The following is a 13,988-nucleotide window of genomic DNA, read 5'->3' as shown; positions in this document are numbered from 1 at the left end:
TACTCACTATTCTGCTGGTGAGGTCACTGTGTACATACATTACATTACTTCTCCTGTACTGATCCTGAATTATATCCTGTATTATACTCCAGAGCTGTACTCACTATTCTGCTGGTGAGGTCACTGTGTACATACATTACATGACAACATAAGTATGTGATTGTAAGTGACACGCATTGATTGTATATTGAGTTGCACACCTTAGTATCCAGGATTGGTACGCACTGTGAGTAGTTCATCCAAGATGCCCAGGTTCCATTGTCAAAACATTCTCTGTAAACAGTTTCTGCAAAGACAAGATTGTCATCAGATCAGGACACACAGGATTAGATTTGGTCACCTGTAAAATGGAGCAACTTAAATAGACAGTTATAATTTTTTATTTTGCTAAGTCAATATTTTACATTTGAAATATATGAGTTAATGCAATTTTCACATTGGCCACTAGATGTCTACAAAGCAGGTTGGTGAAAAAGGAACAGACTCACTTTGCAGCCTGCAGTGAAACTGTCTGTTAATACTGTTAATACATAATGGCAATAGTGGGGAGACTCTTGAAAGGCTTAAAGGGGTACTCTGATGGAAAAAAAATTTCAAATCAACTGGTGCCAGAAAGTTATACAGATTTGTAAATTACTTCTTTTTAATAATCGTAATCCTTCCAGTACTTATCAGCTGCTGTATGCTCCAGAGAAGTTGTGTAGTTCTTTCCAGTCTGACCACAGTGCTCTCTGCTGACACCTCTGTCTGCATCAGGAACTGTCCAGAGCAGGAGAGGTTTGCTATGGGGATTTGCTCCTGCTCTGGACAGTTCCTGATGCAGAATATATTCCCTTTTATGTTTTTGCACAGGTGATGCAAATGTTGTTGTACTATATTGTTTAAGGACATTATAATAAATGTACATAACGCACTTGTACAAAAACATTTCGGAGTATTTACTGTTTTTTTCCATTGAAATTTATATAGGAGGCATCCTGACTAGGTCAGGAGAAGCATATCCACTACCTCACTGCCATGACACTTACCAGCGAGGTACCGAGGGTGATAGCACCTTTGTATATTTAGTCAGTCTAGCATCGATAATGCTTATTACATAATAATAGTACATAATGTTTTGTGTATAAACTAGTCACTTGTCATGTCTAGTCAGGACTGTAGCTAAAATGTATATTATCCAGTCCATACATAGTCAGAAAGGTGTAAATGTCTAACAATTTTTCTGTCCATCGTGTACAGGGTACTCTACTGGCCAGAGGGTTCCCCTGAAGCATAGGTGGATGTATAGAGGCAAAGTTACCATGTATAGGTAATCTTGTGATATCGTTATATTGTCTAGAAATGTGCATAGTGTTCTGGGGAGAAGTAGTAATTGCCAAAGGGCCCCAGCAGTGTCTGGAGACCAGAGAAGGCCTAAAGTCAATCAAGCAGCCACGGATTCTCAAGTCTATTGTCCCACAGGTGAAGTCAAAGCCTGGTAAGTTACAGAAGAGGTGATGTCAGTCATAGTCTGTCATAGTCAAGTCAGTCCAAGTCATCCTGTCTCAAGTCAGCGTGGCCTGCATCCAAATTGTCCAAGTCTACCATAACTCCCAGCAAGCCCTGAGGTCTCTCAAGTCACTGGTCACCTCCGTGGTACTAGACAAGCTGTATAGACTGTTACACCTGTCTATCTCAGTAAAGCTGCCGTTGTTCCGTAACGTGGCGTCAGGAGTCATTATTTGCCCAGGATCCAGCGATATTCCTTCGGGTGGTGTAGTGAATAAACTACGCCCTGGCATCACGAACACAAGGGGTTAATGCTATCTGCCCCTAGGGTAATTTCATCAGCCCTCATCACACCCTCACCACAAGTGTCAGAGCAGACAGTGGAAGTGACAGGAAACAGCGGGGAGCCATTTCACGCATGGTCACCACTCTACATAGATCTCATGGGAACCTTAATGCACCTTAGAGGCGGAAGAGAGCAGACGTAGTGCAATGTTCTTTAATTCTTAGTTTTTTTTTCCTTTTTTTTCAGGTATATCACCTATAGGGAAAGCTGAGTGAATACAAACATATGCCGCTCAGGACATGTGACCCATGGGCCTTCTGTAAATTGTTGTCAGTATTGATAAGGTATAGTTGAATGAAATATAGTGCATATGACCCTGATAGTTGAATTAAATATAGTGCATATCAAACTCCTAAATGAATACAGACCCCCTAAGCAATTACAGTCCCCAAACCAGACCCCCTAAACAAATACAGAAACAGGACCCTCGGAATGGGTACAGTCCCCCCTAACAAAGAGACAAAAGAAGACTCCCCCTAAACCAAGACCAGACTCCCACTAAACCCAGACCAGACGCGGCTCTCCCTAAATACAGACCCCAGACTAGAATAACTCTTTCTGTAGACCCCAGACCAGTATTCCTATTATTACAGACCCAAAACCAGAATTAATAGAGATATTCTAGAGAGTCTAGACCAGATGTTCCTTTAATTCAGACTCCAGACTACACTTCCCCTCTATTTAGACTCCAGACCACACTTCCTCTTGGTATTAACCTCAGACCAGACTACCCCTTGGTACTTACCTCAGACCAGACTACCCCTTGGTGCTTACCTCAGACCAGACTACCCCTTGGTACTTACCTCAGACCAGACTACCCCTTGGTACTATCCTCAGACCAGACTACACCTTTTTACAGTCCCCAGACCAGACTCCCTCTTAATACAGACTACAGACCAGACTGTATCTAAATATGATGCCTATGCCAGGATTCCAGTAAATCCAGATGCCAGACCAAACCCCCTCCCTTAATTTAGACTTGATACGAGACCTCCTTTTATACTAAGCCCAGATTTCAACTGCATTCAGACCCCAGATCAGACTCCATACAAATACAGACTCCGGACAAAACTACTACTTGATACAGACCCCAGACCAGACTACCTCATGATACAGACCTCAGACCAGACTCCATCTTAATAAAGACCCCAGATCAAACTCCCTTAACAAAAGCCAAATCTAGAGTAACCCTTGATACAAACTTCTGACCAGAATTTCCTTGATACAGACCCCAGACCAGACAGACCTGGGTAGAGACTTCCTCATGATACAGACCCCAGACCAGACAGACCTGGGTAGAGACTTCCTCATGATACAGACCCCAGACCAGACAGACCTGGGTAGAGACTTCCTCATGATACAGACCCCAGAGTCAGGTGTCTGTATCATGAGGAAGTCTGGTCTGGGGCCCTTGATACAGACCCCAGACCAGATGTGCCGGGACACCCACCTCCTCCTGTTGCCTGTGGCAGCGCTGGGATATAAACAGGACTGCAATAACAGGAGAGGGGACCACATTTTAAGAAGATGGGAAATCCAGGAGATTTTTCTAGGGGACTTGACACATATAGATCCCACAGGGGTTGTCACTCAGTGTTTTTGGAATTCTTAATTACAAATTAACTTTTTCAGGACTTTGGAAGGAAATTTGAGTATAAAGAGGGACGGACCCTCCTGGGGCAGATGAGAAATGGAACCATAAAATAACTATATTGGTATTTAATGATGTGCCATATTGTGTAGGACATTGTATCGGGAGGATGACTTTGGTTTGTATCAGCCGCACCGAGCGTTCCATTAACCTGCGCTGAGCCTGGCGGTGTGTTACGATGATCCGGGTGTTATACACGGTGTTGTTACGGCACTTTGGGGACTATTCAGGGACAATTAACTTTAGCGATGTTTTTGTACGCTGCTTATATCTGTGTTCCGCCTCCAGCATGATAACAAGATTTGAAGGTGACAAAGAAGAGGCGGTAATTAGGAATGACTCGGCCGAGCGCAAATCATTACATGGATCGTGGCTGGAAAGAAAAGCGAAAGCAATCGATGTTCTCCTATGAGTGAAGAGGGAACGGGAGCGGAGCCGTATTTAACGTCTTGTGCTACATTTAAAAAGGGCTCTGAACTTTAAAGGGGTTTTCACAACAAAGATATGGGGGGTGGCACAGTTGGTTATGCCAGTGCCGGCTTGTAGTTGTACAGTGATCCCTCAACTTACAATGGCCTCAACATACAATAGTTTCAACATACAATGGTCTTTTCTAGACCATTGTAACTTGAAACCAGACTCAACATACAATGTACAGACAGTCCAGATCTGCGAAACCTTTCACAACTGGAGAAACTGACCAATCAGAATGGGCATTTTACTGGTAAAACCCCAGTATTACTGAAGTGCATGCACTGACTGATGTCTGGTAGCGCCCCCTACAGTACAGGGAGGTATTACATGTTCTGTACTCTTTACCTGTATTACTGAAGTGTATGCACTGACTGGTGTCTGGTAGCGCCCCCTACAGTACAGGGAGGTATTATATGTTCTGTACCCTTTACCTGTATTACTGAAGTGTATGCACTGACTGGTGTCTGGTAGCGCCCCCTACAGTACAGAGAGGTATTACATGTTCTGTACTCTTTACCTATATTACTGAAGTGTATACACTGACTGGTGTCTGGTAGCGCCCCCTACAGTACAGGAAGGTATTACATGTTCTGTACTCTTTACCTGTATTACTGAAGTGCATGCACTGACTGATGTCTGGTAGCGCCCCCTACAGTACAGGGAGGTATTACATGTTCTGTACTCTTTCCCTGTATTACTGAAGTGCATGCACTGACTGGTGTCTGGTAGCGCCCCCTACAGTACAGGGAGGTATTACATGTTCTGTACTCATTACCTGTATTACTGAAGTGTATGCACTGACTGGTGTCTGGTAGCGCCCCCTACAGTACAGGGAGGTATTACATGTTCTGTACTCATTACCTGTATTACTGAAGTGTATGCACTGACTGGTGTCTGGTAGCGCCCCCTACAGTACAGTGAGGTATTACATGTTCTGTACTCTTTCCCTGTATTACTGAAGCGTATGCACTGACTGATGTCTGGTAGTGCCCCCTACAGTACAGGGAGTTATTATATGTTCTGTACCATTTACCTGTATTACTGAAGTGTATGCACTGACTGTTGTCTGGTAGTGCCCCCTACAGTACAGGGAGGTATTACATGTTCTGTACTCTTTACCTGTATTACTGAAGTGCATGCACTGACTGGTGTCTGGTAGTGCCTACTACAGTACAGGGAGGTACTACACGTTCTGTACTACTCCTGTGCCAGGGTTAGCTGCTCCTTTGGACACCAAGTAAGGGTGACTCCATTTGGGACACTGTGTGTACTGTATAGGACCCTGAAGAAGCTCCTGTCCACTACATAAACCATTGTTTCCCAGCCAGGGTGCCTCCAGCTGTTGCAAAACTACAACTCCCAGCATGCCCGGACAGCCATCGGCTGTCCGGGCCTGCTGGGAGTTGTAGTGTTGCAACAGCTGGAGGCCCCCTGGTTGGGAAACACTGACATAGACAGTGATTACAGCTCCCAGCAGATCTTTCTTACTTTTATATGTAAGGACTTGTTTTATCTATATTAGTTTTCTACTTCTTTTTCTTTAATCCTCACTTTTTCCAATTTTGGATGACATTTTGGGGCTTCAGAACCAATTCCCAGGTTTCCATAGAGTTACGGTCTCAACATACAATGGTCTCAACATAACAATGGTCGTTCTGGAACCGATTAATATTGTAACTTGAGGGACTGCTGTAGTCCTACCCTTAAAGGGGTATTCCAGGAAAAAAACTTTTTGATATATATCAACTGGCTCCAGAAAGTTAAACAGATTTGTAAATTACTTCTATTAAAAAATCTTAATCCTTTCAGTACTTATGAGCTTCTGAAGTTAAGGTTGTTCTTTTCTGTCTAAATCCTCTCTGATGACACCTGTCTCGGGAACTGTCCAGTTTAGAAGCAAATCCCCATAGCAAACCTCTTCTAAACTGGGCGTTTCCCGAGAAAGGTGTCATCAGAGAGGATTTAGACAGAAAAGAACAACCTTAACTTCAGAAGCTCATAAGTACTGAAAGGATTAAGATTTTTTAATAGAAGTAATTTACAAATCTGTTTAACTTTCTCGAGCCAATTGATATGTATAAAAAAGTTTTTTCCTGGAATACCCCTTTAAGAGGAAACCTCTACATCTACTTACCAACCTTCTTGCTGCGGTCCGGGCCTCGTCTTCTGTAGCCCCGCCTCTAATGACGGCATTTTTAGCATTGCTTTATTGTTTTAAAAATTTATAATATGAACCAACCACTTTTGCTGTTGCTAAACTACAGCCTTTAGCTGTCTGGGAATAATGAGGGTTATAGTTAAGCAACATAACTATAGGAGGCTCACTGTTCCTAAACTAAGCTGGGAATGATGGGAGTTGTAGTTTAGCAATTGCAAGCTTCCAGCTGTTGCTAAACTACGAATACCATCAAAAGGTGTAGTTTTTAGCTTCTGGGCCCGGATGCAAAATCTGCAAAAGGGCCCCATATGCCAATTATGATACTGGTCTCTTATGGGGCAGATGTACTTTGGGGCCCCCTTAGGCACCAGGGCCCCGATGCCACTGCTACCTCTATAGCTATGCCCCTGACTGCCATCATTCCCAGACAGCCAAAAGCTGAATAATGGAAGATGTAGTTTAGCAATTGCAAGTGTCCAAGAGGTTCTTAAAGGGGTACTCCGGTGAAAAACATTTTTTTTTATTTTTTTTAAATCAACTGGTGCCAGAAAGTTAAACAGATCTGTAAATTACTTCTATTAAAAAATCTTAATCCTTCCTGTACTTATTAGCTGACAGTGGAAATTCTTTTCCGTTTGAAACACAAAGCTCTCTGCTGACATCATGAGCACAGTGCTCTCTGCTGACATCTCTGTCCATTTTAGGAACTGTCCAGGGTAAGAGGAAACCCCCATAGCAAACATATTCTGTTCTGGACAGTTCCTCAAAATGGACAGAGATGTCAGCAGAGAGCACTGTGCTCGTGATGTCAGCAGAGAGCTCTGTGTTCCAAAAAGAAAATAATTTCTGCTGTAGTATTCAGCAGCTAATAAGTACTGGAAGGATTAAGATTTTTTAATAGAAGTAATTTACAAATCTGTTTAACTTTCTGGCACCAGTTGATTAAAAAAAAAAAAAAAAAAAAAAAGGTTTTCACCGGAGTACCCCTTTAAGGGGTCTGGCCCGACTTGAGATCCACATAGGCACAGACAGCTAAAAGGCCCTGGAAATTGTTATCTCCTCCAGACTTGGTCAACCATAAGACGTAGCGGCATAAAAGGAAACGTGTTCCGCAAGTCAGGGCAAAGCTGGTGGTAAGCAGGATTTCTTTAGTAAGTCCACATGGTAGCCACTTGGTCCCGCACAGTCATGGTGGTAGGCCTTAACAACTAGGTTACGTTTCGTCAGATCATACAAAAACCCCTGTAGTGGGACACTGCGGACACTTATGGCACGTTGTTTGGATCCCTGTGGCTATTGCCTTTGCCTGCTCACATTTTGTTGGGTGGCATGGTGAGAGAATCATCAGAGCTGTTCACTGATTTTTAGCTTTGCTGTGCAGACTGGAACATAATGTTATTATTAGATAGAATATTATAGTTACACTATAACTGTAGTCAGAATTAGTCAACATTAGAGGGCGGGGTCAGCAGAGTCATCTCATTATAATTAGGGGGCTGGGTCAGCAGAGCCATCTCATCATTAGAGGGTGTGTCAGCAGTCATCTCATTATAATTAGGGGGCGGGGTCAGCAGAGTCATCTCATTATAATAAGAGGGTGGGTAAGCAGAGTCATCTCATTATCATTAGAGGGCGGGGTGAGCAGAGTCATCTCATTATCATTAGAGGGCGGGGTCAGCAGAGTCATCTCATCATTAGAGGGTGGGTCAGCAGTCATCTCATTATAATTAGGGGGCGGGGTCAGCAGAGTCATCTCATTATAATAAGAGGGTGGGTAAGCAGAGTCATCTCATTATCATTAGAGGGCGGGGTCAGCAGAGTGATATCATTATCATTAGAAGGCGGGGTCAGCAGAGTCATCTCATTATAATTAGGGGGCGGGGTCAGCAGAGTCATATAATTAACATTAGAGGGCGGGGTCAGCAGAGTCATCTCATTATCATTAGAGGGCGGGGTCAGCAGAGTCATCTCATTAACATTAGAGGGCGGGGTCAGCAGAGTCATCTCATCATCATTAGAGGGCGGGGTCAGCAGAGTCATCTCATTATTATTAGAGGGCCGGGTAAGCAGAGTCACCTCATTATCATTAGAGGTCGGGGTCAGCAGAGTCATCTCATTATCATTAGAGGGCAGGAAAAACAGAGTCACCTCATTATCATTAGAGGGCGGGGTCAGCAGAGTCATCTTATTAACATCAGGGGGCAGGGTCATCAGAGTCATCTCATTATCATTAGAAGGCGGGAGCAGCAGAGTCATCTCATTAACATTAGCGGGGCGGGATCAGCAGAGTCATCTCATTATAATTAGAGGGCGGGGTCAGCAGAGTCATCTCATTATCATTAGAGGGTGGGGTCAGCAGAGTCATCTCATTATCATTAGAGGGCGGGGTTAGCAGAGTCATCTCATTATCATTCGAAGGCGGGGTCAGCAGAGTCATCTGATTATCATTAGAGGGCGGGGTCAGCAGAGTCATCTCATTATCATTAGAGGGCGGGTCAGCAGAGTCATCTCATTATCATTAGGGGGCGGGGTCAGCAGTGTCATCTCATTATCATTAGAGGGTGGGGTCATCAGAGTCATCTCATTAACATTAGAGGGTGGGGTCAGCAGTTTCATCTCATTATCCTTAGAAGGTGGGGTCAGCAGAGTCATCTCATTATCATTAGAAGGCGGGGTCATCTGTTTCATCTCATTATCATTAGAGGGCGAGGTCAGCAGTTTCATCTCATTATCATTAGAAGGCGGGGTCAGCAGAGTCATCTCATTATCATTAGAGGGCGGGGTCAGCAGAGCTATCTCATTATCATTAGAGGGCGGGGTCAGCAGAGTCATCTCATTATCATTAGAGGATGGGGTCAGCAGAGTCATCTCATTATCATTAGAGGGCGGGGTCAGCAGAGTCATCTCATTATAATTAGAGGATGGGGTCAGCAGAGTCATCTCATTATCATTAGAGGGCGGGGTCAGCAGAGTCATCTCATTATAATTAGAGGATGGGGTCAGCAGAGTCATCTCATTATCATTAGAGGGTGGGGTCAGCAGTTTCATCTCATTATCATTAGAGGGCGGGGTCAGCAGAGTCATCTCATTATAATTAGAGGATGGGGTCATCTCATTATGAAAAGCCGATAAGATCTTGAAATACCTAGTAGCCAAAAACATAATTTGCCCTTTTATAGTCCATTCATTCTCCTCGGCAGAGAAGAAAAAAAGGAACATCCAAGATCCTTGTCTCCTGACCCATCAAGAACCCCACAGGGGCAAATATTTTCGGTCATCTTCTACTATGTCTTTCTATACCGTTAATTTACCAACATCACAAGAGGAAGACGTGAGGGGGAGGGGTGTTACAGATTCTAGAGAAGTTACTTACGAGTTATTAGCGTCAACTAATAATATCTGAAAATGGCGAAAAACAATAGACATAAGCGACAGTGACTGATGTTGTGCCTAAGGGGCCGAGAAAATCCCCCATGTAATGGTACGTGTGACATTTAGCGGCTCCGTCCTCCCAGCTGCAGGAAGGTGATTGGTTCTCAGGGTCATAAACGTCCGGCTGTCCTTATAATTAACAATCCATACTAACAATCATAACTAATGAAGGTGAGGAGCAGAAAACGTGACGGAACTGAAGGAAAACAGCGCGTCCGCCGGTCCCTATAACTGGGATGTCTATGGCTGCTCAACATGGACCCGTCAAAGCTCAACGCAACGACCCCCCAATACCGATCCTCCGGATTTACATTAATAAAAGGAACTGTATACAGAATTCTACGTAAGACAGAACTGCAATAATCGTCACCCGCCCCCCTCACATGTGCATCCATCTTGTACTGTAATACACTGTATCCAGATGGTATAAGGATAAAGAAGAAATAAATTCATTGAAAGTCACATGATACATTTTATCCTATCACCATTCAATTACAAGATACAAACCTCATGTGAGAAAAGGACCATAGAAAAGAGCAGATTTATATAGGAAATGCATATTCTTATACCCAGGGGGCAGTATTATAGTAGTTATATTCTTATATATAGAAGACAGTATTATAGTAGTTATATTCTTGTATATAGGAGCAGTATTATAGTATTTATATTCTTGTATATAGGAGGCAGTATTATAGTAGTTATATTCTTGTATATAGGAGCAGTATTATAGTAGTTATATTCTTGTATATAGGAGCGGTATTATAGTAGTTATATTCTTGTATATAGGAGGCAGTATTATAGTAGTTATATTCTTGTATATAGGAGCAGTATTATAGTAGTAATATTCTTGTATATAGGAGCAGTATTATAGTAGTTATATTCTTGTATATAGGAGCAGTATTATAGTAGTTATATTCTTGTATATAGGGGCAGTATTATAGTAGTTCTATTCTTGTATATAGGAGCAGTATTATTGTAGTTATATTCTTGTATATAGGAGCAGTATTATAGTAGTTCTATTCTTGTATATAGGAGCAGTATTATTGTAGTTATATTCTTGTATATATGAGCAGTATTATAGTAGTTATATTCTTGTATATAGGAGCAGTATTATAGTAGTTATATTCTTATATATAGAAGACAGTATTATAGTAGTTATATTCTTGTATATAGGAGCAGTATTATAGTAGTTCTATTCTTGTATATAGGAGCAGTATTATTGTAGTTATATTCTTGTATATATGAGCAGTATTATAGTAGTTATATTCTTGTATATAGGAGGCAGTATTATAGTAGTTCTATTCTTGTATATAGGAGCAGTATTATTGTAGTTATATTCTTGTATATAGGAGCAGTATTATAGTAGTTCTATTCTTGTATATAGGAGCAGTATTATTGTAGTTATATTCTTGTATATATGAGCAGTATTATAGTAGTTATATTCTTGTATATAGGAGCAATATTATAGTAGTTATATTCTTGTATATAGGAGACAGTATTATAGTAGCTATATTCTTATATATAGGAGAAGTATTATAGTAGCTATATTCTTGTATATAGGGGCAGTATTATAGTAGTTATATTCTTGTATAGGAGGCAGTATTATAGTAGTTATATTCTTGTATATAGGAGCAGTATTATAGTAGTTTTATTCTTGTATATAGGAGCAGTATTATATTAGTTATATTCTTGTATATAGGAGCAGTATTATAGTAGTTATATTCTTGTATATAGGAGGCAGTATTAGAGTAGTTATATTCTTGTATATAGGAGCAGTATTATAGTAGTTATATTCTTGTATATAGGAGCAGTATTATAGTAGTTATATTCTTGTATATAGGAGCAGTATTATAGTAGTTATATTCTTGTATATAGGAGCAGTATTTTAGTAGTTATATTCTTGTATATAGGAGCAGTATTATAGTAGTTATATTCTTGTATATAGGAGCAGTATTATAGTAGTTATATTCTTGTATATAGGAGCAGTATTATAGTAGTTATATTCTTGTATATAGGAGGCAGTATTATAGTAGTTATATTCTTGTATATAGGAGCAGTATTATAGTAGTTATATTCCTGTATATAGGAGTATTATAGTAGTTATATTCCTGTATATAGGAGCAGTATTATAGTAGTTATATTCTTGTATATAGGAGCAGTATTATAGTAGTTCTATTCTTGTATATAGGAGCAGTATTATAGTAGATATATTCTTGTATATAGGAGCAGTATTATAGTAGTTATATTCTTGTATAGGAGGCAGTATTATAGTAGTTATATTCTTGTATATAGGAGCAGTATTATACTAGTTATATTCTTGTATATAGGGGCAGTATTATAGTAGTTATATTCTTGTATATAGAAGCAGTATTATAGTAGTTATATTCTTGTATATAGGAACAGTATTATAGTAGTTATATTCTTGTATATAGGAGGCAGTATATAGTAGTTATATTCTTGTATATAGGAGCAGTATTATAGTAGTTATATTCTTATATATAGGAACAGTATTATAGTAGTTATATTCTTGTACATAGGAGCAGTATTATAGTAGTTATATTCTTATATATAGGAGCAGTATTATAGTAGTTATATTCTTGTATATAGGAGCAGTATTATAGTAGTTATATTCTTGTATATAGAAGCAGTATTATAGTAGTTATATTCTTGTATATAGGGGCAGTATTATAGTAGTTATATTCTTGTATATAGGAGGCAGTATTATAGTAGTTATATTCTTGTATATAGGAGCAGTATTATAGTAGTTATATTCTTGTATATAGGAGCAGTATTATAGTAGTTATATTCTTGTATATAGGGGCAGTATTATACTAGTTATATTCTTGTATATAGGGGCAGTATTATAGTAGTTATATTCTTGTATATAGGAGCAGTATTATAGTAGTTATATTCTTGTATATAGGGGCAGTATTATACTAGTTATATTCTTATATACAGGTAGTTTTCTCCATATACTCTTTATAAGTGCGGTAGGTGTGCCCTTATAAATTCTCCATTGGTGACCTTGTTGTTTGCTGCATGAATTATTGAATACAATGTAGCCGTTTAGTGACAGGGAACATGATAATGATGATTTCCTGGGAGAATAATGAGTGGGGGGGGGGGATGCATTCATTATATGGAGCTGTCACCCAGCGGTAAAACCTGAAATAAAATATTAAGATTCCAGGACAGAAGGTCAAATGATTTATTCTCTAGAAAGGTAATAGATTTTTTATAGAAAGCGGCGGGCTGCGGGAGGAATAATCTTTATCCATTTTATTGGAACATTATTTCCTCATGTTCCATGAGAAACAATTATCTAATTCACTTTAAGGGAAAATATAAAACTAAAGTTATTGTATCAGGCGGGTACATATCTTTATCTATATGGTTCCCCTAACATCACATCAGACACTGGCAGCGGCAGATTGGAAGATTGAGGACTGAGAGTTAGATCAGAAATCAAGGGCAACACCACAATAGAAGTATAGTCGCACGCACCGCTCATTGGGTATCTACGTGTTCAAGAGTCCGGGGTCACGGCCATTTCGCACGTCAGTGCGTACTTCTTCCGGCCTCCCATGGAGGCCGGAAGAAGCACGCACTGACGTGCGAAACGGACCGCACTGCCTCTGAGTAGTGTTGGGCGTGAATATTGCGCAATGCAAATTTTTATCGCAAATATCTCAACTTCGCGAATATTGCCAATATAGCCCTATATATTCGCAATTATGAATATTCAAATATTTTTTTTTCACAGTACACATCACGGTGATCATCCCTCCCTGCTTCCAGCTTGTGGTCAAGAAGGCTCCAATACTATTTACTGTGTGAGACTGGCGGCGGATATTGATTTAGCTTGAGGGCCAATGAGAATATCGCTGCGGATGATCACGTGATATTGCGCATGCGAATTTTATGGCGAATGCTAATGCAATTTTTATGATGAATTTTTGTATAGAAAAAAGTCAGCGAATAGTGCGAATATGCTATTTTCACGAATATAGGACGAATATTCGCCCATATATTCGGGAAATATTGCGAATTCGAATATGGCCTGTGCCGTTCATCACTACCTCTGACCACTTACAGAAATTGGTCCCTGTTTAAAAATAAGAAAATAAAAATGTTGTTCTACAAAATATAAATTTCGTTAAAGGGGTACTCCCATGGAAAACTTTTTTTCATTTTTTTTCAAATCAACTGGTGCCAGAAAGTTAAACAGATTTGTAAATTATAGGCAATAGTAGGAGGAGAGAGCACGCAGATAAATGCAAACATACATGGTATGTAAATGGGAGCGTCCGGACCCGATACAATCAATAGGCAGCACCTGCGGGGTGCACACACAGGGTGACGTATCAATAAAGAGAAGCGTGCACTCACCTCTGCTTAGAGCAATTATTCATGTAATAATTACACTTATAATTACTACC

At 40.3% G+C, this 13,988-nt stretch overlaps 1 protein-coding gene across 2 annotated transcripts in view; it reads right to left on the bottom strand.

The window, feature by feature from the left end:
• The window catches only part of CRHR2 (corticotropin releasing hormone receptor 2), a 152,132-nt gene that overhangs the window by 77,204 nt on the left and 60,940 nt on the right, over positions 1-13,988 (bottom strand). For both annotated transcript variants that reach the window (XM_056518866.1, XM_056518865.1), the window contains exon 2: positions 201-286. In XM_056518866.1, the coding sequence (XP_056374841.1) occupies positions 201-286 (86 nt within the window). The remainder of the gene's footprint in view (positions 1-200; positions 287-13,988) is intronic.

The sequence above is a fragment of the Hyla sarda genome, chromosome 5 (genome assembly GCF_029499605.1).
Source record: "Hyla sarda isolate aHylSar1 chromosome 5, aHylSar1.hap1, whole genome shotgun sequence".
Taxonomy (NCBI): Eukaryota; Metazoa; Chordata; class Amphibia; order Anura; family Hylidae; genus Hyla; species Hyla sarda.
The sequence above is the reverse complement of the archived record's forward strand: the minus strand, read 5'-3'. Positions and strand labels throughout refer to the sequence as shown.